Genomic DNA, 23,102 nt, shown 5'->3' with positions numbered 1-23,102 from the left:
TCATTAATCAAGAAACACCACAGGCCAATCCAATAGAAGCCTTTTCTCAGTTGAACTTCCCTGTTCAGAAGACTCTGGCTTATGTCAGGTTGTTAAAAACTAAGACCACCTGAGCAAGCTAGCAACATGTAATAGCCAGACAAACATGCTCTTGGCTCAGGCAAGAGGCCCTTCATCGATGTGTAAGGTGGAGAATGGTGGGGAAGAACCCATTGTCAACTCAGGGCCTGTGCACACCACTCACACACATACACGCACGTGTGCGCACATAATGTGTCTAGAGAGGGTTTTCCGTGTTGCAGACATTCTAGTTGATTGCCTTTTGGAGGTGGCCCTGCCCTTGTGTTGGGAATCTCTTGGAGTTTAGTGTCTTTGCATTTACTTTGGGGCTGGCCTGAGCCACCTGGGATTTCAGGATCCCTTGTCATACACCCTCAGGAGTGGGGAGAGTGAGAGCGCTCCCTCGGGAGCTGCTGTGCTGGCTAGGCCGGCACCGTGGGCCCTTCAGCTGAGGACCTAGCTGTGCTCTGTGAGGTCCAAGTGGTCAGCAGGGGCCACAGAGCCTGTGGGAGGTGACCAGGGAAAACTGCCCTGTGGAGAGGACCTTTCTGTCCTCTTAGTGATGAATGAATCAGCTGGGATGTCCATGGAGTTGAAGGGGCCACAGCTGCTGTGCTGGTGGGAGGAGCCAGGACCTGCGCCCTTTCTCATGCTGAGAGTGTAGTACATGTGTGTTTGCATCCTAGAAGCACACAGAAGCACCCACAGCCAGCATTGACAGTGTCCCGGAGGCCAGAGTGCAGGGTAGCAGTGTGTAACTCTGCCTCCATGCTGACCTGGCCCTGCCTCTCTATCTCTCTCTCTCCCCCCCCGCTCAGTGCACTGTCCAGGTGAAGTTAGAGCTGGGGCACCGTGCCCAGCTGCGCAAGAAGCCCACCACTGAGGGCTTCACCCATGACTGGATGGTCTTCGTACGTGGCCCTGAGCAGTGTGACATCCAGCACTTCGTGGAGAAGGTCATCTTCCGACTGCATGACAGCTTCCCCAAACCCAAGCGTGGTGAGTGCCCTTTCCTTGGTCCACCCTACCAGTGCCCCTCCAATTCCAGCCTGGTGGTGTGACTAGTGACTGCTCTGCCCACTCATGGGAACTGCAATAGCCAAGAACCAGCACAGGCCAGAAGCAGTCAGGGTTATGGTTTAAGGATTCTGAGGGTCTCGCTGGGTAGACAAACCACTCTTAAGGGCAGCCCCATGCCCAGCAGTAGATGGCCAACACAAAATGAACTCAGTAGTATTTTGGGAGGGTTTTTTCCCCTTATCTCACAGTGCTTTGGGTTCCCCCTCTTGCAGATCTTTGGCTTATGTTACTTGTGGGATTTCTCTGTGTGTGAACGTGTATGTCTCAGCATCTGTAACTACTACTTGTGCTTTCTCTTTAGCTCCTTTTTTTCTTACTGTTTGCTTTTTTTCTATTCTGGTTTGTTTGTTTTTGTTTTATTTTGTATTGTTGCTTTTAGATGCCTGTTTGTATTCTAATGAGAGAGGGGAAGAAAGGATGTGGATTTGGGTGGGTGGGGACGTTGTGGGGATCTGAGAGGGGTTGGGGGAGGGGAAACTAATCAGAATATAATGTATGAAAGAATCTATTTTCAATAAAAACCGTATACTCTTTAGGGTAGGATTCCAGGCACTCCTATATCTACTGTCCTTGCGCATGCATCTCTTTCTGGTACCGTTTCACCGAGGCTGTGGCACCTGCTTCCCATCACTCTTCTCCACATTTCCCGGGGGACAGTCTGTTGGGATTTGTGATTAAAGGTGACTTTCTGTGGAAGATCATCCTGGCAGACTTTGGCAGATAGTTTCTATCAAGTATGTGTATAGGCTGGGTCGCCTTCTGCACTGCTGAGTCTCCGCTCTGCTCAAGCTGAGCGTGCTCCTGTCCCGCAGTGCATAGCACTTTTCTTTCTTTTGCTATGTGATGGTGGAACACAGATTTGCACTTCACGGGGGTGCTTACAGCTGGGTTACACCCCAACTCCAAGGATGGTGGATTCTATGGGCTCCTCACTAGGGGGGTGGGATCAGCTACCAACAAATACTGTTTTCTTGGGTATATTAGTAATGGACAGAATGCTTTTCTGTAGTGAAGATCTATTCTTCAGATGGAGAGAGCTGTTTCCGGATCATTTACCTTCGACATTGCTATGTGGACTGTAGCCCGCTATGTTGACTATGGGCCCGCAGTGGGTGACATATGTCACATTGAAGGTTATGCTTGGGGCCAAGCGTTTCTAAGGGCAGCGGGGGTTTCTTTTTTCTGCTTTACTATTTTTTCTTTTTCTGACTTTGTATTGTCCGTCATAATTCTCCCCCTGTGCTCATCTTCTCTATTTCTACCTGCCTTTCTTCTTCCTTCTCGTCAGGTACCATCTACTGACCTGCCTGCCACCTACCATTCCATCGCCCACCCACACCCACACATTCGTCACCACTCTCCCCACCCACCCATCCTGGCCATCTACTCGCTCCCCTACCCAGCCACACAACTATCCCCCATCCCTGCCCGCCTGCCCACCCATCCATCCTTCTAGTCATCTACCTAGCCACACGGCCATCCACCCGTCCGCTCCCCTCATCGTCCCCCAGCACCTTGGTTTCCTCCATCTTAGAACATAGCAGGTATTTGTGGACGTGTCAGACGGGCACCTATCTCCTGACAGCCCTCATAGGTGAGCAGTCAGCTCAGCGGTGCAAGCTGCCTGTCAACCTGTGATTTAAAGTGAGGTCAGCTGGCTGCAGTGGTGCATTCCCTGCAGCCTCTGTACTCTAGAGGGTCATGCATTGATGGATATGCCTGGACTATACGATGAGGCCCTGTGTTGCTATCTAGGCTAGTCCTGCTCATGCTCAATGCCAAGATCACATCAATTGCCCTGTCTGTGGGACTGGCATCTGCAGAGACCTGAGTCCTCCACAGTGTTTACTGAGTACACATGGCCTCTTTTCCCTGTCAGCTTTGGCTGGTGGCTGAGGACCTGTGATATAGACTTGTCTCTCTAGGAACCTCCACAGTACTCTTGGGGGCCTGCCCCTCACCCCACCATGGTTCTACACTCATGCGCATCCCCCTTCCAGAGTAGGGGGTGGTGGATAGTGAGGCTGATTGTACAGATTGCAGCTCTGACTACAGATCGGACTCAGGGTAGGGTCAGCTGGTTGTTCTCTGGACCTCACCTCTGACTTGAGGTGAGAGCACTTGAGGTCATTGCAGGGTCAGAAGGCAGGTGCTTTTCCTCATTTGTGGTTCCCTGAGCCTCCTGAGTGCTGGAGTCACAGGTGCCCCACCCTGCCCCGCAGTGACATCTTCTGTGGCCTGGACTTGCTTTTTCCCTGGGTGTATTTGCCCTCCCTTCATCCTGTAGAGTTGGTGGTGCACCGCAACTACCCTCAGGCCTCCCTCACAAGATCTTCCTCTGCGCCCCTCGCACTCTGGGATCTTGGGGGCGCTTTTAATGAGGAGGTAGTTCCTAGTCAACCCAGTGCCTCCATGACCACAAGCCTTGGCTCACTGTAAAGGCCATTGCCACCCAGTCACACTGTGCTGGTGAGGTTAGACCTTTATTGTTAGTTTTTTTTTTTTTTTCTTGAGTCTACGGAGGCCTCGAACTAGCCCTGCAACTGAAGATGACCTTGAACTCTTGACCTGCCTGCGTCTGCTGTTGGAATGCTGTGGTGACAGGTCTGAATGCACCAGACTGCCACACCTGGGTGGTGGAGCCCAGGGCTTTATGCTCCTTGGATAAAGACTACCAAGTGAGCCAGGCCCAACCTGTTGAGATAGGGAGTCACTATGTCACCCAACTTGGCTTCAAACTTTGTGGCAATCAGCATGAGCCACCACTGCCTGGTTCATGATTGTTTTAATTTTCTTGAGTCAGGGTTTTGTACCCCAGCCTAAATTGACTTCCAGTTTGTAGCTGAGAATGACCTTGAACTTGTACTCCTGACTCTCCTCTGTCCTAGAATGCTGTGCTGGGAGCACAGCACAGCATAGCACAGCCCAGAACAGCCCAGCACAGCCTAACACAGCCCAGCACAGCATAGCACAGCATAGCACAGCCTAGCACAGCCTAGCACAGCCTAACCCAGCACAGCACAGCCTAGCACAGCCTAGCACAGCCTAACGCAGCCCAGCATAGCCTAACCCAGCACAGCCTAGCACAGCACAGCATAGCACTCTCCACTTGAGCTCTAGGAACCTTCTCTTATTCCAGGGCAGCCAGGCTCATGTTTTAGCCATGCCCACTTTGCCTGGCAGTCCCACTTGCTTCCTTCTGGTTCGCACTCATGGTTGACTGAGGAGCTGCTCACTGGCTTTCATGCTGTAGTGCCTGCCATGTGCTTACCAAACAGCTGTCAGTTACCTGGGCTCTGCTGCTCCTGCTTACTTCGTGCCCAAGCAGCTTCCATTGAATTTACTCATCTTTAACATTGTATTCTTTAAATATTTTACCAGTTTTACATTTCTCATTCTGTGTCTGTGTGTGTACCAAAGTGCAGGTGCTCCATTAGGCCAGAAGAGAGCATTGAATCCCCTGGAGCAGGAATTAAAGGTAGTTGTGAGGGTGCTGGAAACTGAACTGGGATTCTCTGCAAGATCTGTCATTTCTCCAGCTCCTAAAAAAAAATTACGTTGTAATTTCTTTTGTGTGTGTTGGGGGAGGGGTGCTCATAGTGCCTGTGTGAAGGTAGAAGACAGTGTTTTCTCTTCTACCATGTGGGTTCTAGGTCAGTTCCATGGCAGGCTCCTTTTCCTTCTGAGTCATCTTGCTAGTCCAGATTTCAGTTTCCTTTTTGCTTTGTGAGACTTTGTGGCACAAGGAGTCCCTGTAGAGCCCTGTCTGTCTCTGCTGGACACTGGAGGAGGGTGTGAGGTCTTTTTGGAACCTTAGACACACAGGAGGGCTTCTTCCTTTATGTGGATGGGCTGAGATGTGAAAAACTTGCAGAGATTCCCCCTGAGCAGCTAGTGACCTGAAGGTCAGAGACCCTGGGAACCCAGACCTCTCCTGCTGGGACGTGGCCTTTCATACATGAGACCTAAAGGTCTTATTGAAAGGTGTTGGGGTTAGAGTATGTGGGTAGGGATGAGGCTCAGTGGTGACTGTAAATGGAGATTTTCCTGTCCTGACTGCCCAGTCCCAAATAACCACTCAGAGGCTTAGTATTATAAATGGTCAGCTGAATAGCTTAGGCTTATTACTAACTAGCTCTTATCACTGAACTTGTTTCTATTAACCTACATATTGCCACGTGGCTCGAGTCTTTACCTGTCTTCTAGCATGTCTGCTTCCTGTGCGGCTGACTGGCGTCTCTCTTGACTCCACTCTCCTTCCCATCCCATTTGACTTTCCTGCCTAACTTCCTGCGCATCTACTGGCCTGTCTGCTTTTTAACCAATGAGAGTAATATATATTCATAGTGTAGAAAAGGATTGTTACAGCCGGGCGGTGATGGTGCACGCCTTTAATCACAGCACTCGGGGGAGAGGCAGGCAGATCTTTGTGAGTTTGAGGCCAGCCTGGTCTACAAGAGCTAGCTAGTTCCAGGACAGGCTCCAAAGCTAGAGAAACCCTGTCTCAAAAAAACAAGAAAGAAAGAAAGAAAGAAAGAGAGAGAGAGAGAGAGAGAGAGAGAGAGAGAGAGAGAGAGAGAGAGAGAGAGAGAGAGAGAGAGAGAGAAAGAAAGAAAGAAAGAAAGAAAGAAAGAAAGAAAGAAAGAAAGGGAGGAAGGGAAAAGGGTTGTTCTCAGCAGGTAGCAGGACTTTTCTCTGCCCTTCATCTTGACACAGACCTCATTGAGAAGTGCTCTGAAGCTTTCAGACTGTCAGTGGGTTGGGCAGTGGAGAGTCTGGTTTGTTTTTCTTAGGAAGATATGGAGAGACTGGCTTGCCTTAGCCAGTGGCATGTGGTGGCTGCTTTCTGAACTGCTGTCTGTGGAGAGTCCTAGAGATAAGACTAAAGCAAAGCAGCTTGTGACTTGGAGGGATGGAGCAAGATTTACACCCAGTGTGTGAGGAACACAGTACTGAGCTCTGTGTGTGTGTGGGGGGGTGACTTTTGGCCATTGCTTGCTGAGTAGGACTAGGACCTAGGAACCAGTGCCTTTCTTTGGAGAGTCTAAGAGTGGTGAAGTACCTTGCAGGTAGCTGGAGCCAGGAGGTGGCCCCTGGGTTGGTGGAGAGCCACAGTGGGCACCATGAAGGGGAGCCAGGTGCAGGATTCAGGTGATAGGTTGATTGGTTTTGTTGGCTGATTGACTGAGCAGAAGCTGCCCAGCAGGACCTGGTGCTAGACAGTACAGGGGTGGGTAACAGCAAAAAAACCCTACCTGCAGCACTTAGTGCGCCGTGGGCCCATCTGGAGCTGTTGGCAGGTTTGGAAGTTGACCAGAGAACAACAGCCTGGTGGCCTTGAATGGGGGGTGGGGGGGAGCCAGGACTGAGGACCTTAGGAGAAACAGTGGGGTGTGGTGCTTCAAGACTGAGGACACTAGGAAGAACAGTTCGGGCACCAGGAGGCCAAGGTATCTCCAGCAGGAAGCCTGTATGGGGAATGGAAACCATACTAGTGGGAACCAGGAATTGGGCCACACTCTCCACCTCCATCAGTTCAAAGATGCTGCTCTCCCAGGAAAAAGCAGGGGTGGTGGTTGCTGCAGTGGCCCGTCTGACATTGTCCTAGCCCTTCTGCCCCAGGAACACCGCAGTGAATGGAGAAGGAGTGAGCAAGCATAGGCATTGCTTTGTGGCTGTAGTGACTCATGTGTTGTCCCCAGGAAGTGCTGGTGCAGGTGTCCCCGAGCTACTGCTAGGGCAGGGAAACAGTGAGTGTGCTGCACAGCCCAACCATGGCAGAGGAGGGAGAAGGGAGTCTTGGGCCTGCCTGTCCCATGCCTGCCCTGCAGCTCCAGTCCTGAGGAGCCACAGGCTAGACCAGCCCTTGGAGTTGCCTGCCTGGGTCCCATACAAAGCTGTCTGCTCAGTCTTGCCTTCAGGGGTCCCTAAGCCCCATAGGTCACCTGCTTGCTAAGTCTCCACAGTCACACAAAGTGTAGAAGGTCATTGTCATCTCCTTATGACTCCTTCCGGCTCCCTGTCCTCTTTCATCTTCCTTTCTCCTTTCTCTTTTGCTTCCATGACTGCTGTCTTTGAGCAGCCTCATGTGGGCAGGGTGTATGGAGACTGGGTAGACAGTAGGGCAGGCTTTTCAGGCTGGTGTGTCTGAGGATCTTGGGGAGGTGCCCCTGAGCCCCTTGCCTGGCATTCCTGGTGCCAAGGTGCTTGTCACTGGATGTGCCCTCTGTTGACCATGCAGAGGCCCTGCCTTGCCTTCTTTCTGACCCCACTCTCCCCTGTCATTTCCCAGAAGCCCTAACTTGGAGCTCCATTGTCCCTGGAGCCAGCTCTCCTGCAGAGCAGCCTGAGGGCCTGGAGGGGCTGTGGTGGGCTGATGGAAGATTTTTACTCTCTTTACAGTGTGCAAGGAGCCCCCCTACAAAGTGGAGGAATCGGGCTATGCAGGCTTCATCATGCTCATCGAAGTGTACTTCAAAAACAAGGTGAGAGACTGGGTGGGTAGGGGGTGGGAAGTACCTGTGACTATGGGTGGAGCTGGGGCAAGCACCTGTCAGCCCAGCTCAGAGGCTGAGGCAAGGATCATGGTCCCAACCCACACTGCCTAGAGGGACACTGACAGGAAGAAAAGCAGAAGCAAAACCGGAGGTTGGGCGAGCTTCAGTCCCTATCAGCCCAGAGGAGCAAGTGGATCTTAGGCCACCTGATGTAAGGGAGCAGAGTGGGAATGAAGAAGGGCACAGAGTTCTCCAATCCAGTGAACTGAGCGGGGAGGCTGGACAGGGTGGGGAGATGTTTATGCACACAGTGTGACAGGGAAGCACATTTAGCTACTCTCTATAGGAGCAATCTCAGTAGGGGACCAGTTTGTAGACTATCAGCACCCAAGGGGAGAATTTATAATTGCTGTGTGGTGTGTCCCCCAACTAAGACTTTCCTATCCCTCTGGCTATGGAGTTAGGAAAGAACCCCACTCTCCTGCACAGACCTACTGATTCTCTAAATGCCCTAGACTGGCAAGTGGGGAGGCTGGGGAAGCTTTGTCAGTGCTCCTGAGTGAGTGGGGCACACAGGAGTAGTGGACATGCAGAAGGGCCTTTTTTTTTTTTTTTTTTTTTTTGCAAGGGTCAGCTAGGGCAGCACACAGCGTGAGTGCATTTTCAACAGCCTGCATCTGTACTGTTCCCGCAGCGGCACAGAGCAGCCAGCAGTGGCACAGGGCACCCAGGCATTTTCCTTCAGAGTCTCCACTCTGTACGCTGGGAATCTGCGCCGTGCCAGTTTTCTTATAATTCTCTGTGTTTCTTATAAGTGTTTACTCTGTGTACACACTCGAGTGAGGCACACATACACGCTTGTGCAAACACGCACTCACTTAGAGGCCAGAGGACAACTTGTGGTAATTGGATTGAACTCAGGCCTTCAGGGTTGGCAGCAAGCACTTCCACCCAGTGAACCTTCTTATACGCCCTCTTTCAGTTTTTGGAGGTCTGTGGTGCCTTGTGGACTTGAATGGTGGTGCAGCGAGAGTGTGTTTTCCTGAAGTGTGTGTGGGTACGCTTACATGTGCGTACGTGGAGGCCAGAGTGTGTCTTCAGAGACTCAGTGGCTCTCCGTCCTACCGTGTGAGAAAATGGCCTCTCTAGCTTGGCTGCAATGAGCTCCAGGCATTGTCTCCCAGTTTTCAGACTCAAGAGTAAGCAGCCTCATGCTTGTGAACTTTCACAATGAAGCTGCCTGCCCAGGCCCTGATGCGCATCTGGGAGCATCACACTTCATTCTGTTGGAAAAGGCCTCTGCTGCTTAGGGGTCTTGTTCCCTCTGAAGCCCCAAGTCTTCAGTCCTTGTTTACATCAGGCCTACAGGAGATTGAGAGTGGCAACGAACCATTCTGTTGGCAGGGACTTCTGGGGGCAGGCTCAGATGTGCTGCCTCATGGGACCAAGTGCCATTTCAGTGGATTGTAAGCACACCAAGTCTCAGCCATGCCGTGGCAGCAGGGATGAAGCCAAGGTCATGAGTTCCTCCCTGCAGCCCTCAGTGATTGAGCATTAGGACACACACGGCAGTCGTTCCTGCTATGGTCTAGGCACAGGCCAGGGGACTGTTGCCTGTCTTGGGGCAGTTGAACCACTTCTGGGCTGACAGGCTCCCACGTCCTGGAGTCACAAGGGCTGTTTGTAAGCCCCCTGTGCTCAGAGGCCTTGTGTCCCTGACATCTGTGGGCAACTCCCTGCCTGGCCAGGCATGTGGGATGGCTGGGCTCTGGTTCTTAGGCACTGTTCCAACCCAGCTCCCCACAGCCCTCAGAGATTTTCTCTGGAGCCTGTCGTGCTCACGGCTGGGGGGACTGTGGTGAGCATGTCATGCCATGGAAAGCACAGTGCTCTGAGCATGGGTAGGGTCTTGGCTTTGTGGCTGGCAGAGGACAGAGTGGTCTGGCTTTCTGATTGCAAGGTCGTAGTCAGATATGTCCCTGTGTCCTTACATGCTGTTGGTATTCCCAGTTTCCAGGGGTGGGACAACACGGAGTTCCTGGACTGGGGCGCTGTACAGTGGCCTGGGTGGAGGCTGTTTTCCCCTGTTGCTATCCCCCAGTCTATCTGAGGCACTTCCTAGGGTGGGACTATCATCTGTATCCTGGTGTCTTGGACAGATCTCATGCTGAGGGTGGCCAGGCACCATTTAAAATAAAGGGAGTGTCAAGCTCCTGGTGCTTCTTAGTTACTTTAGCCATGGTGGGATGAATCAGGGCCACGGGGCAGCACCCAGCACATTCCTGGGCTTCAAAAGCAGAGCTGTGTCTGCACCTGGCTGGTCAAGTTTGTCAGCAAGATGGGGTGGGCTGCACTATGAGCTTGGTCTCTGCTTCTCATGCTCCTTGGGGAGGGACTCTCAAGCTTCCAGCAGCCCACAGGTGTGATGAAGTACAGGCTGAGCTGGTTGCTCATGTGCCACCATGCCCTCTGGGCCCAGAGCTCAAGGTGCCTGTGTACAGGTCTGCTTCACTCCACAACCACACCAGGAACCAAGGCAGCTCTGTCCCTATGCCCTTTCCTTAGGGGAGAGGTACTGCCCTGGGACCTCAGGAAGGTGCAAGACAAGTGGTTGAATTCTCTGTCCCTGATTGTTCTTCAGGGATCCCTAGGGCTTCATATGAGCTGCAGGTCAGGCGCTGTCATGAACCCCTTGTTGTCTCTGGGCTGCTGATCATGCACACAGTGTTACGTCCCCATATGTCCTGGGGCAGTTCTTGAACTCCTCACAGGTTCTCTCAAGTGGTGAGGCTCTTGGAGTTTGTATGGACATCTATATGATGGTTTCCTGCCTGTGCACACCCTCCCAGGACAAAGGCTGGCCCAGGGAATTGTGTCCCTTCTGGAATGAGTCCCCTGGAGGGAGCAGCCTGAGCTGTGGTCATACCAACAGTGCTTAAGTTGAGCATGGTCCTGCCTCCTCACCACCCATGCTGTAGATATTGGCATGCTGAGAGACAGGGAGAGGAGCTGCTCTGAGTCTGCAGGTCAGTGCCGTGACCACAGTGTGGTCTGCAGGTTGTGTTCGCACGTTGCCTTGTGGATCTCTCCTGGGGAGGTTTGCTGAGGATTTGATGCTGGGGAGGAGTGTCAGTTAAGCACCACACGGAAAAATTTTGAGCCAGGACCTAGTGCAGTCACGAGCTTCCTGACTGTAGGCCTACACCATTCTCCACCATCTCCAGCCTCAGGGTGGCGCCATGCCAGTCACACAGCTGTGGTTTGCATCTTGCTCTAGGTGGCTGCTAGACGTGTAGGTGACACACTGGAGGCACTCAGATCTACCTGCCACCATACCCCTCATGTGCGAACTGCACATGACGTGCAGATGTACATGGTCCTCAGATGTTGTCAGTGTTCTTGGAGGCCAGGCAGGATTACGGGGCACTCCCTGCCTCAACAACAGCAGAAAAAACACAGGCTCTGGTTGGCATACTATGCTTGGATCTCAGGACTGATGGTGTCACAGTGGCTAAGTGACCTCTCAAGGGTCTCAGGCTGTGAGCTTAGGTTCTAATGGGTTAGTGGGCAAGGGCCCTTCATGGTGCATTCCATGCACATCTGTTCACGTGTTTCCAGGGCTTTCAGCGCCAGCTCTGTTTAGAGACTGGATAGTCAGTCCCAGGGGAAACCATGTTTTTCATATCAGCCCTTTTGTCTCTGGCCAGTGGGTGACTTTGTATGTGCCTCTTTAAAGATCCCTCATTTAATGTCTGTTGATTGTGGACATCATTGAGGTGACTGAGCTGCCATTCTTGACCGGCCTGAATCACGCTGAGTCTAACAGTGTTTGTTAGGATGTAGAGAGCACCTTGGCTGTTTGCACGTGGCCAGCCACACCTGAGGTCCATCCCGCCTGTCTCCTGCACTCAGCATACTCTCAGGGGCTACCTTAAACACCCTGTTGTCAGAAAGGATGAGATTTGTCAAGAGGCACTGGCAGCAGACAGGTTTGTTGCGTGTCAGGCTGTCCTGCAGAAGTTACAGACATGGGACCCCAGGTGGGGATCAGCCCTGCAGCTTTTCACCTGTTGTTGGGAATGGAGTGACCATGGCAGCCACAGTGGCATCTACACACCTGTACTGGTTCGTTCTGGGAGATGCTGGTGGAGGCACTGGCAGGGACCTGGGAGGAGTGGGGTGAGTGGGAGGAGTTGGGTTCTGGCTTCACCTGTGACCAGCTCCTTCGTGGTGGTTGCACCATTTTTTTTTTTTTCACCTGTGATGAGACTTCCTGTGTCTGTGTGGCCTCAGCCATGCCTGTTCTCTATTTAAGCCATGGCCCTCCCCAAGAACGGATGGATGGATTCTCTTGTTGAGATTCTTGACATTCCCCATTGGCTCACAGGGCTGGTATCTTCTGGTCACTGGTAATTTCTCTTTAGAGAACATGCTGCATTCTCAGATCTGCTGTTGCTGCAAGCTCTTTGTGTATCCTGGCCTGGTGCAGCCGGCAGGTGTCTTCTTCTGTCTGCAGTTGTTTTCTTATTTGTGCCCTTATGTACAAAGATTGCACCTTTCTATGAAATTTGGTTATCTGATTCCTTTTTTTCAAGACAGGGTTTCTTTCTTTCTTTCTTTTTTTTTTTTTTTTTTTTTTTTTATTGATTTTCGAGACAGGGTTTCTCTGTAGCTTTTTTGGTTCCTGTCCTGGAACTAGCTCTTGTAGACCATGCTGGCCTTGAACTCACAGAGATCCGCCTGCCTCTGCCTCCTGAGTGCTGGGATTAAAGGTGTGTGCCATCAAGCATGGTTTTTGTGTGTGTGAATGACTGTGGTATCAGGTCTGTGGACTCAGTTGCTGTCTGAGGTCATAGAGGCTATTTTAGTTAGGGTTTCTATTGCTGCGACAAACACCATGATCAAAAAGTAAGCTGGGGAGGAAAGGGTTTATTAGGCTTAGACCTCAGCATTGCTGTTCATCATCTAAGGAAGTCGGGATGGAATTTAAACAGGGCAGGAGCTGATGTAGAGACCATAGAGGGGTGCTGCTTACTGGTTTGTTCTCCATGGCTTGCTTGCTCAGCCTGCTTTCTTATAGAACCCAGGACCCAACGTGGGCTGAGCCCTCCTGTATTGATCACTAAATGAGAAAATGCCTTACATTTCTCATGGATCTCATGGAGGTATTTCCTCAGCTGAGGCTCCGTCTTCTGATGACTTTAGCTTGTGTCAAGTTGACACAAAACCAGCCAGTATAGAAGCTGACCCTGAACGCTACACAAGTTTCACTTGTGGACTAATTTGGTGCTGGGGAAGGAGACTGGGCTTCACACATGCCTGGAAATGTGTTCACCTGTGGAACCCCCACCCTCCAGGGACAGTGTGTTTTCACACTTGTTTGTTTTTTTTGAGACAAGGTCTCACTATGTAGCCCTGGCTGGCCTAGAGCTCGCTATGTAGATCAGACCCCAGCTGGCCTTCCATTCACAGAGATGAGTCTGTCTCTGGTGTGCTGAGATCAATGGCTTATGCTATCATGCCCAACTTCATTTTTATGTGCGTACATTTTATTATGCTTACTTATTTTGTGTGTATGCTCACCAGGAGGCCAGGGCTCAACATACAAAAATTCATTCTCGCTTTTCACCATATGGGTCCTGGGGATCAAACTCAGACTTGGAAGTAAACACCTTTACCTCTGGGACCATCTTGTTGAACTGTTTGGTTTATTTTAATACAGCACAAGGTCTCGGCACAGGGAGTGATACCTCCCACAGTGGGCAGGTCTTTTCCTAATCAAGGTAGTCCGCATGGGCATGTCAGAGTCCTGCCTCCCAGGTACCTCCAGATCTTAGCGATGTGACGGCTGGCTGAGCCATCACAGCCCCACAGCTGCGGCTTCAGTGGGGTCATTAGTGCTGAGCTTAGGTGCGTGTGCATGGGTAGGGTTTCCTGTGTGTCCTCCTGTCATCCACAGCCAGCTCCTCATTGCTCTGGTGAGTTTCCAGTTGTTACTGTTGAGCGGGACATCTGTTATGGGTCCATTGTAAATGCCACTATTGGATTAGGAAGCCCAGTTGTAAAACTAAAAAACAAAAGCTTTTCCCGCCTTTGGTCCTGCTCAGTGTCTGCACACAGCACCTGTGAGTGCAGGAACCTCAGCAACATCTGTGTCAGTTCAGTGGGAGCTGTCTCCTGACCACGAGGAGGTGGCAGGGACTAACACAGCTTTCTTATATCACACCTGCCCCTACCTTCCTGTGCAGTTCTCTTTCATGATGAAGAGGTATTAAACTTTATCAGGGGCTTTTTTTCTGCCACTATCAAGAACACCCTGAGGCTGCTCCCTTCCTGTCTCCAGTGCACCACTGCAGGTGTCTTTGTGTGCTCTGCCTTGCACCCCTGCCTCTCCTTGGGTGTGTGATGTATACCGTCTTCAGAGCTTGAGTCCGCTTGCTTGCCTTGTGTTTTCCCAGAGTACTTGCATCTGTGTTCATAGGCAGTGTCAGTTGGTGGCTTCCTGTGGTGTCCTTTGTTTCTATGTGGGTTGATGCCAGTCACATAGACTGTGTTAGGGAGTGGTCACCCCTCTTCTTACCCTGCTGAGCTCAGTAGGATGAGCTGTTGTCTTTGCATGTTTTGTAGGGTGTGCCAGGGAGGCTTTGTGGTTCTAGGTCCTGTCTGTCTGTGTCAGGATATGTTTATAGTCTAGAATCCACTGTCTTCCTGCCTCAGCCTGCCCAGTACTGAGATGCAGGTGTTACCTCTGGCCTGTTGTTTCCAGGGAATTCCTGACAACCGCCTGAGTCTCTTGTGTGTGGTGAATCTTTTGAGAATTTCTACTTTTTTGTGTGAGGGAAAAATTTCATTTTATGCATTTGAGTGTTTGCTTGCATGTCTGTCTGTGCACCACCATATGTGTGCTTGGTACCCAAGGTGGCCAGAAGAGGGCATTGGATCCCCTGGGCCTAGAGACTGATGGGTGCTGGGAACCAGACCTGGATGCCTCTAGCTTTTGAGCTGGCTCTCTTGTGACTGGTCTGCTTTGCTGTAGAAAGATGCATGTTTTCTCCAGGTGACTAATCTGTCCATGCGCATTGTTCATAGTGTCCCCTTAAGTTCCACTCTATTGTATGTGCTCTGTGTTTGGTGTGTGAAGGCCACAGTTCAACATAAGTGTCTTCCCTGCCTTGCCCCTCATTTTAAGAAATTATTTTTACTTTATCTTTTAAAGAAAAAAAGCTTTTTTATTTTTACTTTATGTGCATTGGTATTTTTCCTGCCTGTGTGTCTATGTGAGGGTGTCAGATCCCCTGGAACTTGAGTTACAGTTGTGAGCTGCCATGTGGGTGCTAGGAATTGAACCCAGGTCTTCTAGAAGAGCAGTTGGTGGGTGCTCTTAACCACTGAGCCACTTTTCCAGCCCCTCTGTTCCTTAATTTTTGACACAGGGTCTCACTCCCTGAACCTGAGCTCACTGGTGGCTGGACAGGCTGATGGATAAACTCCAGGGCCCCCGTCTATGCTTCTCCATGGCTGGAGCCACAGGCATACAGGCATGTGCTGCCATTCCTGGCTCTCACACTTGGGTCTTTGTATGTTCTGTTTTAAGAAGGTATCTTATTTTATGGGCTTTTGTTTGTTGTTTGTTTTTAATGTACAAGTGTGTGTACCATGTGTCCAGAACCAGCAGGGATCAGAAGCTGGTACTGGGTCACGTGAGCGCTCTTAACTGCCTGCCGTGCTGTCTCCTGGCGGATTTGCCTACTGCTACAGGCTGGTTACAGTAAATGTCCTCACGCAAGCCAGTTGGAGCTGAATGAGTCCCCCGTCATCTTTGCTCTCAGTGCAGTTTTTCTTTTTTTCTTTCTTTTTTTTTTTTTTTTTGGTTTTTCAAGACGGGGTTTCTCTGTGGCTTTGGAGCCTGTCCTGGAACTAGCTCTGTAGACCAGACTGGTCTCGAACTCAGAGATCCGCCTGCCTCTGCCTGCCGAGTGCTGGGATTAAAGGCGTGCGCCACCATCGCCCGGCTGCAGTTTTTTTTATTCCGAGTCAAAGCCTCACTCTGTTCAGGCTAACCTGGTCTTTGCATCCTCCTACTTCAGCCTCCTGCATGCTGGATGACAAGTGCTACCTTGTGCCCAGCTCCCTGGTGACTCTTGTCTGAGTCTTTGCTTGCTGAAGAGTGTGTCGCATGGTTCCGGCCTGGCGTGAGGTTTCCCCGCCTCTCCCCCATCTCCATGGAACAACTGGCAGTCCTTCTTCCTGGGGTCCTCCTGCATCTTCCCATTCTGTTGCTGAACCCTGTGCTGTTGCTGGGAGCTGCTTCTCGTGTTGTGATTCGGAGAGGAGCCTGTGTCCCGTCTCCACCTCACGCTTTCCCTGCACCTGTCCCAGGGGACCTCCACTGGGCCTTACACTGGAGGGCAGGAGGCTGACGCCAGCCAGGGCTGTACTCAATGTCCCTGTCCCGCTCCTCTTGGGGACTGAACCAGGAAAGCCCTTCTCACAGCCACATTGATCTCTGGCGGGTTCTGAGATAGTCGTTCCCTGCTGACAACCACATGCCAGCCAGTAAGTCTCTTGGTTTAGGGCTGTGCACCTAGAAGCTGATGTGATCTGACTGTGAAGATGGACAGACCCATGTGTCCTCAGTCTCCTAGGTCCATTGTGTCCCACCACAGTCTCTCCTGGAGTCACATACCCATCACACTTGCACACTATATAGGGGCCCACATGTTGGGTCTATAGTGGTTCTGATCCCCCAGTTCCCCAAACACAGCCTGTTGAACTCATTCTGGCAACTTCTCATCTGTTTCCAGTCTCCACCTCTGCCTCTGGGTTGTCAGGCGGTGGTGTGAGGAGCCCTTGGCTCTAGCTCTGCTGTGTGTGGGTCTGGGCCTAGCTTGGCAATGGATGCCTTTATAAACACTTATCACTGGGCTTCGGTTTATCGGGGCAAGATGTGTGAGCTGTGGCTACTCCAAGCTCCCAGTTCTTATCTAGGTCTGCTCAGGCTCTGCGCTTTTTTGAAGGGATTCCCAGCATGTAATTCCTCACCTGAGCTGTGCACTATACGCTTCCTATGACTCTCCTTACTGCCCTGCTATCACAGTGTTCCTCGGTGGCCCAAGTCCTTCCTCCTCCTGTCTGTTGGCTTTATTTTGGGTCAGGGCTTTGTGCAATCTGGCTATCCTCAAGTTCTGTGTGGCCAAGGATGACTGAACTCTTTTGTGCTTGTCCTTCATTCTTCTCTTTTCTGCAAGATTTGTTTATTTTTGTTTCATGTGTGTGAGTGTTTGCCTATGTGTATATCTGTGCGCCGTGTGTGTGCTTGTGCCTGTGCAGACCAGAAGAGGGTGTTTGGTCCTCTGGAGCTGGAGTTATCACGCCATTGTGAGTCATGCTATGGGTGCTGGGAACAAGTGCTCTTAATCCAAGTCATCTCCAGGCCAGGTGGTGGGTCCCTGAACTGTCTCAGGATGCTCCCACCGTCACATGGATCCTCTGTCCTGCAGGGTCCGCTGCTGTTCAGTCTTCCTCTTGCCGTGACTTCACTGTCCCTCACACCCAAGGACCTCCTGTCCTCCAGTCTCTTGTCCTGTCTTACTTCAGGGTAGATGACACTTCTCTCGCTGTAGCAAAAGTAGGTGCCAGTGCACATTGCTGGGGCCCTAGAGGGAAAGCTTTTTCACCAGGTCTCTGGGAAGGCCCTGTGGGTATGGGTGGTATACCTACATGTGGCCTGATTCTGACCAGATGCCAGTGGGGCTCAGATTGTCCCTGATGGTACGGAAACCTGGGCACATAGCAAAGCCTGGTGGCACAGGTGACCCAGGGGAGGGCAGGAGAAAAGCCCATAGGACACATCGGGTACCAAAGAGCTCTGAGGAGAATGTGACAGAGCTGGGTGTATGCACTGAGCAGTTTGTAGTATAGAGAAGTGTAGAATTTGTGCAGAAGTGGAAAGCAGTCTGCCAGCTGCCGACTCGCCTGCAGCGCCTTTTCGCTACTCCCACAATGTTTGGAAGTGAGCCCTGGCGACTCAGCTGGCTCAATGTGTGACCTGTAAACAGTCCACTGCGTGTCTGTAGGAGATAAGACTGATGCCTCATCAGGGCGTCTGCAGACCTGCACTGCGCTTTCTGGTACCTCATAGATGGTCAGCCTGTCTGAAGTGGTGGTTGAGGGTAGAACCCAGGCCCTCTTACATGCCAAGTACATGCGCTGTTATTGAGCCTCACCTAACCCAGGTGTGTGTCTGACTCTGTGTTTGTATCTGTATGTCTGTGTGTATATCTGTCTCTTTTTCTCTGTGTGTATTTGTGTTTGTCTGTCTGTCTGCCTATATGGTTTTTCCGCTTTGTATCTATGTTTTACTAGTCCATTTTGCTCAGGATTTAAATCAGCAATCAGGACAGGTCTTGGCTCTTTGGCTGGGTCTCAGAGGCTCCTTTTCCCCTTCCCTCCCTTCTCCTCTCTCTGCCACCTCCCATCCTTGTTCATTCTTTTTCAGTGATGCTGCTTGTCACATAAGGGCATGATGCTGAGGATGGCCCCATTACAGCATCTCTTGTGAACTTGCAGTCATTTCAGGCCACACTCAGAATTATCTGACTGCTAACTGTGAGTCTGTGAACCCCAGGCTCGCAGCATACTGGGGTCCTCATGGTGGCTGCTGTTCTCACACTCAGAGTGGGAGATGGGCTCAGGTGCTTGGGGCCAGCCTATCCCAAAGCCCTTTCTCCTGAGCTGTGTGCACTCCTGGCCTCCTTGGCACCAGCACTGGTCTGGCCAGTTGGGTGGCATTGCAGTTGTCTGAGGCTAGAGAGATGCTGGCTCGCTGCCCACTGTGGTGAGTACAGGTGGCTGCAGTGCATACACGAGGGGCCTGTGCCGAAGCTGCTTGGAGTTGAGGCAAATTGAGGATCGACTGAAGTGTCTGTGGGCCTTAAACTTGGGGGATGGTTAGCACACTGCTGGTCCTCATGTCCTGGAGTGTAGCTTTCAGATACTGTGTCCTCGGGGAGGCCCCTGTCTCCCTCTGTCATCCCTCACCTGTCCTGAGTCAGCAGGGGTGACTAAAGTGGAGAACAGGGCTCAGCCAGGAAGGAGCTTGCCACACTGGCATGAGGACTTGAGCACTGAGTGTGTGTTGTGTGTCTATAATCCCTATGCTCTGATAGAGACCAAGGGTAAGTTCCAGATTTGGTGAGATCCTGCCTCATAAAATAGGGTACAGAGTAACTGAGGAAGACATTTTGCACGCACACGCATGTCCAAGAACTTAGCCTTTTTCCCCTGATGGGCCAGCTTTGCACAACCCAGAGAGCAGCAGCTGGAAACGATGGGGTGCAGTTGGCCTGACCCTGCCACTGGTGACTAAACTGGTGGTTAGTCCTCTTTCCTCTTCCCGTCACTGTCTCTGAGCCCCTCCCCCCACTTTGTTTCTCAGATCATTTGCTGGGCACCCAAGGTATCTGTTTGCTGTCCAGTCCCATCCACTTGGGGTGCTGGTTCATCTTGTGAGCAGTTTTTCTCAGTTGGGCACTGGATCCTGAGGCTCGCTGGTCCCAAGGGCACTGTCTGAGCTCACAGACCCAGTGCTGCACAGTAGCAACTCCCTCTTCTGTCACCCTCCTTGGCCTACTTGTCTCCCTGATGTCCATTTTATAGGGAATGCAGGTTAACTGCTGGTCATCTCCTCAGCCAGACAGGACCCCTCTGTGAATGGAGTGATATCTGGGACCCAGTTAAGGGTGGCCAGGGGAGGGAGTCAGTGCAAGATGCTGGCTTCTTGCTGCATCTGTGCTAGCCTGTCCCCTCATTTGCTTCGTGTTGTGGCCTGAACAAGAGGGGTGCACAGTCCCCATTCATCTAGGCCAGCCTGTCTGTTCCACAGGCTCTGCAGAAACCCATGTCCAAACGTGAGGTCCCCATTCTCAAGGTTAGCCTCACCCCTGTTGCCCTTCACTCGCAACTACTAGAGGACCCATCCAGTGTCAGTGTTAGTGTTAGATGAACAAGGACATCCAGCGGCCACTCTGCTGCTGAGGGTTTTCACATAGCTGACTGACCCTGCTGTGAGTCACCCTGGGTCTCCAGAGCTTATACGCCACCATTGAGCAAACTGTGACCTACATATCCCCAGGAAACCAGGGAGACCCTGCCCCTTCCCTCACCTACTGGAGGAGCACTTGGTAGACTGGGGCCTGCCCTGCTGCCGCTCACAGAGGTTTCTTATCCTGCGGCCTGACTTTCTGTGTGAGGTGTTAGCTAACATGAAGCTCACTGTGGGTTTAAGTTTCCCGCTGCTGTCATTTGCTGAGCTGGGCCCATCTCCATAGAATTGGGAGCGGGGAAGTGCGGCCAAAGGCCTCTTATCCCTCAGGGAGTACTGGTCCTCCATCAGGGATGTTGAAGTATCTGTGCTCTCCCACTAATACATCCAAAGAAGAAATCAGAGGGAGGAGGGGCTCTTTGAGACTGGCCATTGCCTACCCAAGAATCCCCAACACCTGGGACTGCACAGACTGACTAGACACTCCCCGCCATGAGTCGGACGGGAGACTGCTAGAGCCTCTGGTGTTCGGCTTGAAGGTGTCCACCCTGCGTGCCCATATTTGGCTGCTATGTGATGACTACTTTCCATCAGCCATGAATGACTGCAGCAATTACAGCTCCCAACTGGGCCTTGGGCATCTTGGATGTCATGGCCCCCAGTTTACAGTCACCAGCTCTTGGACCTTCAGGTCTCAGCAGCTTCTGGAACTTTTAGGAACCAGGACTATCCCTCTTTTCTTGTTCCTGGTTGGTTTATGTGTTCCTTTCTTTTCTTTCTTTTTATTTTCTTTTTTGGTATTTCAATGCAGGGTTTCTCTGTAGCTTTGGAGCCTATCCTGGAACTCACTCTGTAGACCAGGCTGACCTCGAACTCATAGGGATCCACCTGCCTTTGCCTTCTGGGATTAAAGGCGTGTACCACCACCACCTGGTGTCCCTGGTTTCTTAAACTTGCCACCATCTCCCTCCACCATATCCCTCCACCATATGGGTCCTCAGGCTTGCCTGGTCTGAGGTGGGTTCCATTCTGTTTCTCTTCATGTTGCTATCTAGTTGTACCAACACCGTTGTTTGATGAGGTTGTTTTGCCTCCATGGAACTGCCCTCACACCCATGTCACAAGTCAGTTGTCTGCCCTGTATCTGGGGATGGGTGTCGGTGTGGCAGTGCTCAGCTTATCCTAGCTCTCAGGAAGTGGAATCAGGAACACTGGGAGTTCAAGGCCAGCCTGGAGTGTAGTTTGTTTACACATACCTGGCAGTGGGGCAACTACTCACCATGAAAATGGTTCCTTGTGGCTTCCACACTACTGCACATAAAAAGCCTCTGGGTTTTGGTTTCTGTGGTGGCTCTTGAGGACCTCCTGTGGTAAAACCATGGGATCTGACCCCCATTCCTGCACTGCTCACAGGATTGAGACCCGAGGAGTGTGTATGTGGAGGTCTGTAAGGAAAGCGCAGGGAGTGCCTCGCTGTATGAGACTTGAAGAGCAACCTCACTGGTGCTTCGCGAGTTGAAGGGGAATCCCAGAGGCTTGGAGCCCTCTCGGGAGCGAAGGGCTCTATTATTAATGACTGGAGAGATAGGAGGCGTGGGGCAGGCTTGGGAAGGCCCTGTCCTGTCCAGTGCTCTGGCTTCCTGCTCACTGCTGATGGAATTCCATGTTCTGTGTTCTAGGAGGAACCGAGGAAGGTCTGTTTCACCTACGACCTGTTCCTCAACTTGGAGGGCAACCCTCCTGTCAACCACCTGCGCTGTGAGAAGCTCACCTTCAACAACCCTACCACAGAGTTTCGCTGCAAGCTGCTCATGGCTGGCGGGGTGAGTGTGCCTGCCCGCCACCTCTGCTCTGTGCTGGCTGCTGGTGTGGCTGGGCCTGGGTGGCCCTTAACTGGTGGGGCAGGTAGCAGCCTGAGGATGTGGAGGGGCCCATGGCCAAGGGCAGACAACTACGACTCAACTGGCTGCTGAAGGAAAAGGTCGCAAAGCCACTTTCGGTGACCTAAGGTCACAGAGCATAACCAGGTGCTAGCCTAGGCCTGTGATGGTCTGGCAAGGGGTGTGAGGATATAGGGAGGGGCAGAGGGTAGTTTGTATGGCTGCCTTTCGGCCTGTATGTCAGTGCACAAGTGTGCATGCAGGTTATATGTGGCACCTGCTTAGGAGATCATGGTGTTGTGAGCTGTAAGCACATCATGTGGTGTATCAGGTACAGAGGTAGAGATGGGTGGGCTGTGTGGTGTCGTGTTGTTTGGGATGTGTGTAAACATAGGACAGAGTATGTGGTAGTGTCTGAGATTTTGTGTGTGTGTGTGTATGTGTGTAGGTATGGGGGTTTGTGGTATGGTAGGACTGGGGCTCTAGTGGTATCTGAGTGTGTGGCTAGCCCTCTTCCCCAGGTACATGGCAGCCAGCATATGTTTCTGGAGTCAGGCATCCCTTTTCTCTTGGTTCTGTATAGCCAGGTCTCTCAGGACCTCCCTCCTCAGAACGGAAGTGGTTGTGTCCAGGCAAGGGTTTAAGTGGGTTTCAAACCCTGCGTGCTGCCGATGAAGCTCTCTGACTGCCTATGTGGTGGCAGGGCAGTGGCAGCCTGGGATAGACGTGCAGACACGATACTGCTCTGCATTCAGGTCCTGGAATGACTGAGGGTATGTGGGTGTGTGCAGAGGCAGCTCCACCCTCTGCTGCCCTACACTAGGAACTGCGCATCCACAGCGTGTGTGGGCGTCCCCAGGGCCCCAGGTCAGCTTCTTGGGAGCGTCAGCGTCTCAGGCCTCTCCAAGCCTCTCAGGTGCCAGGGGAGGTATTACCCGAACTGTGGAGAAGGTTCTCAGGGCATCACCTGACACAGCATAGGAGGAACAGGGAGGGAAGCTGTGTTCAGCCGGCCTTGAAGAGAAACTACAGTGAGGTCCTAGAGTGCTCCTAGGGAGCTGGCCAGCCAGACACTTTCAGCCTCAGGTGGCCTCGCTATGGGACGATGGCTCTCAGGTGACTCCCGGGACCAGGTAACTGTGACTCTGTGTTGTTGGCCTTCTGGGTTGTGAATGTCTGTGGGGGTAATGCTTGTCTAGGAGCTGTGGGCACTGGGGAACTGGAGGTGATATCATGTTAGGGTCACATGTTCTTGCAGTGGCTCCAGGTTCTATACTTGACTTTGTCCCTAGGAAGGAGCAGACTGGGGTCCATCACTGCCATAGCCAGGCAGCCAGCAGTGCCCAGCTTGGTCTCGTCCGCTTGTGGCCTGGGGTTGTTTGTACCAGGTAACCTGGCCCATGTGGCGTCTTGTCTGTGTGCCGTCCCCATCTGGCCTCGGGCATCTTGGCAGGGAACACAAGCTGCTGGCCCTGGAGGCCAAGCTGGCTGGCAGTGGAAAAGAATGCAAGCCATGCAGGGACCATTGAAGCCTGGCTACCC

The 23,102-nt window shown here is 52.0% G+C and overlaps 1 protein-coding gene across 2 annotated transcripts in view; it reads left to right on the top strand.

Annotated features, from left to right (window-relative positions):
- Mllt1 (MLLT1 super elongation complex subunit) overlaps nucleotides 1-23,102 on the top strand; it is a 44,861-nt gene that overhangs the window by 7,324 nt on the left and 14,435 nt on the right. For both annotated transcript variants that reach the window (XM_057772473.1, XM_057772472.1), the window contains exons 2-4: nucleotides 879-1,059; nucleotides 7,543-7,625; nucleotides 21,360-21,503. In XM_057772473.1, coding sequence (XP_057628456.1) covers nucleotides 879-1,059; nucleotides 7,543-7,625; nucleotides 21,360-21,503 — 408 coding nt within the window. The remainder of the gene's footprint in view (nucleotides 1-878; nucleotides 1,060-7,542; nucleotides 7,626-21,359; nucleotides 21,504-23,102) is intronic.

Source organism: Chionomys nivalis, chromosome 6, assembly GCF_950005125.1.
Source record: "Chionomys nivalis chromosome 6, mChiNiv1.1, whole genome shotgun sequence".
Taxonomy (NCBI): domain Eukaryota; kingdom Metazoa; phylum Chordata; class Mammalia; order Rodentia; family Cricetidae; genus Chionomys; species Chionomys nivalis.
Note: the sequence above shows the minus strand (reverse complement) of the source record. Positions and strands in the feature narration are given on the sequence as shown.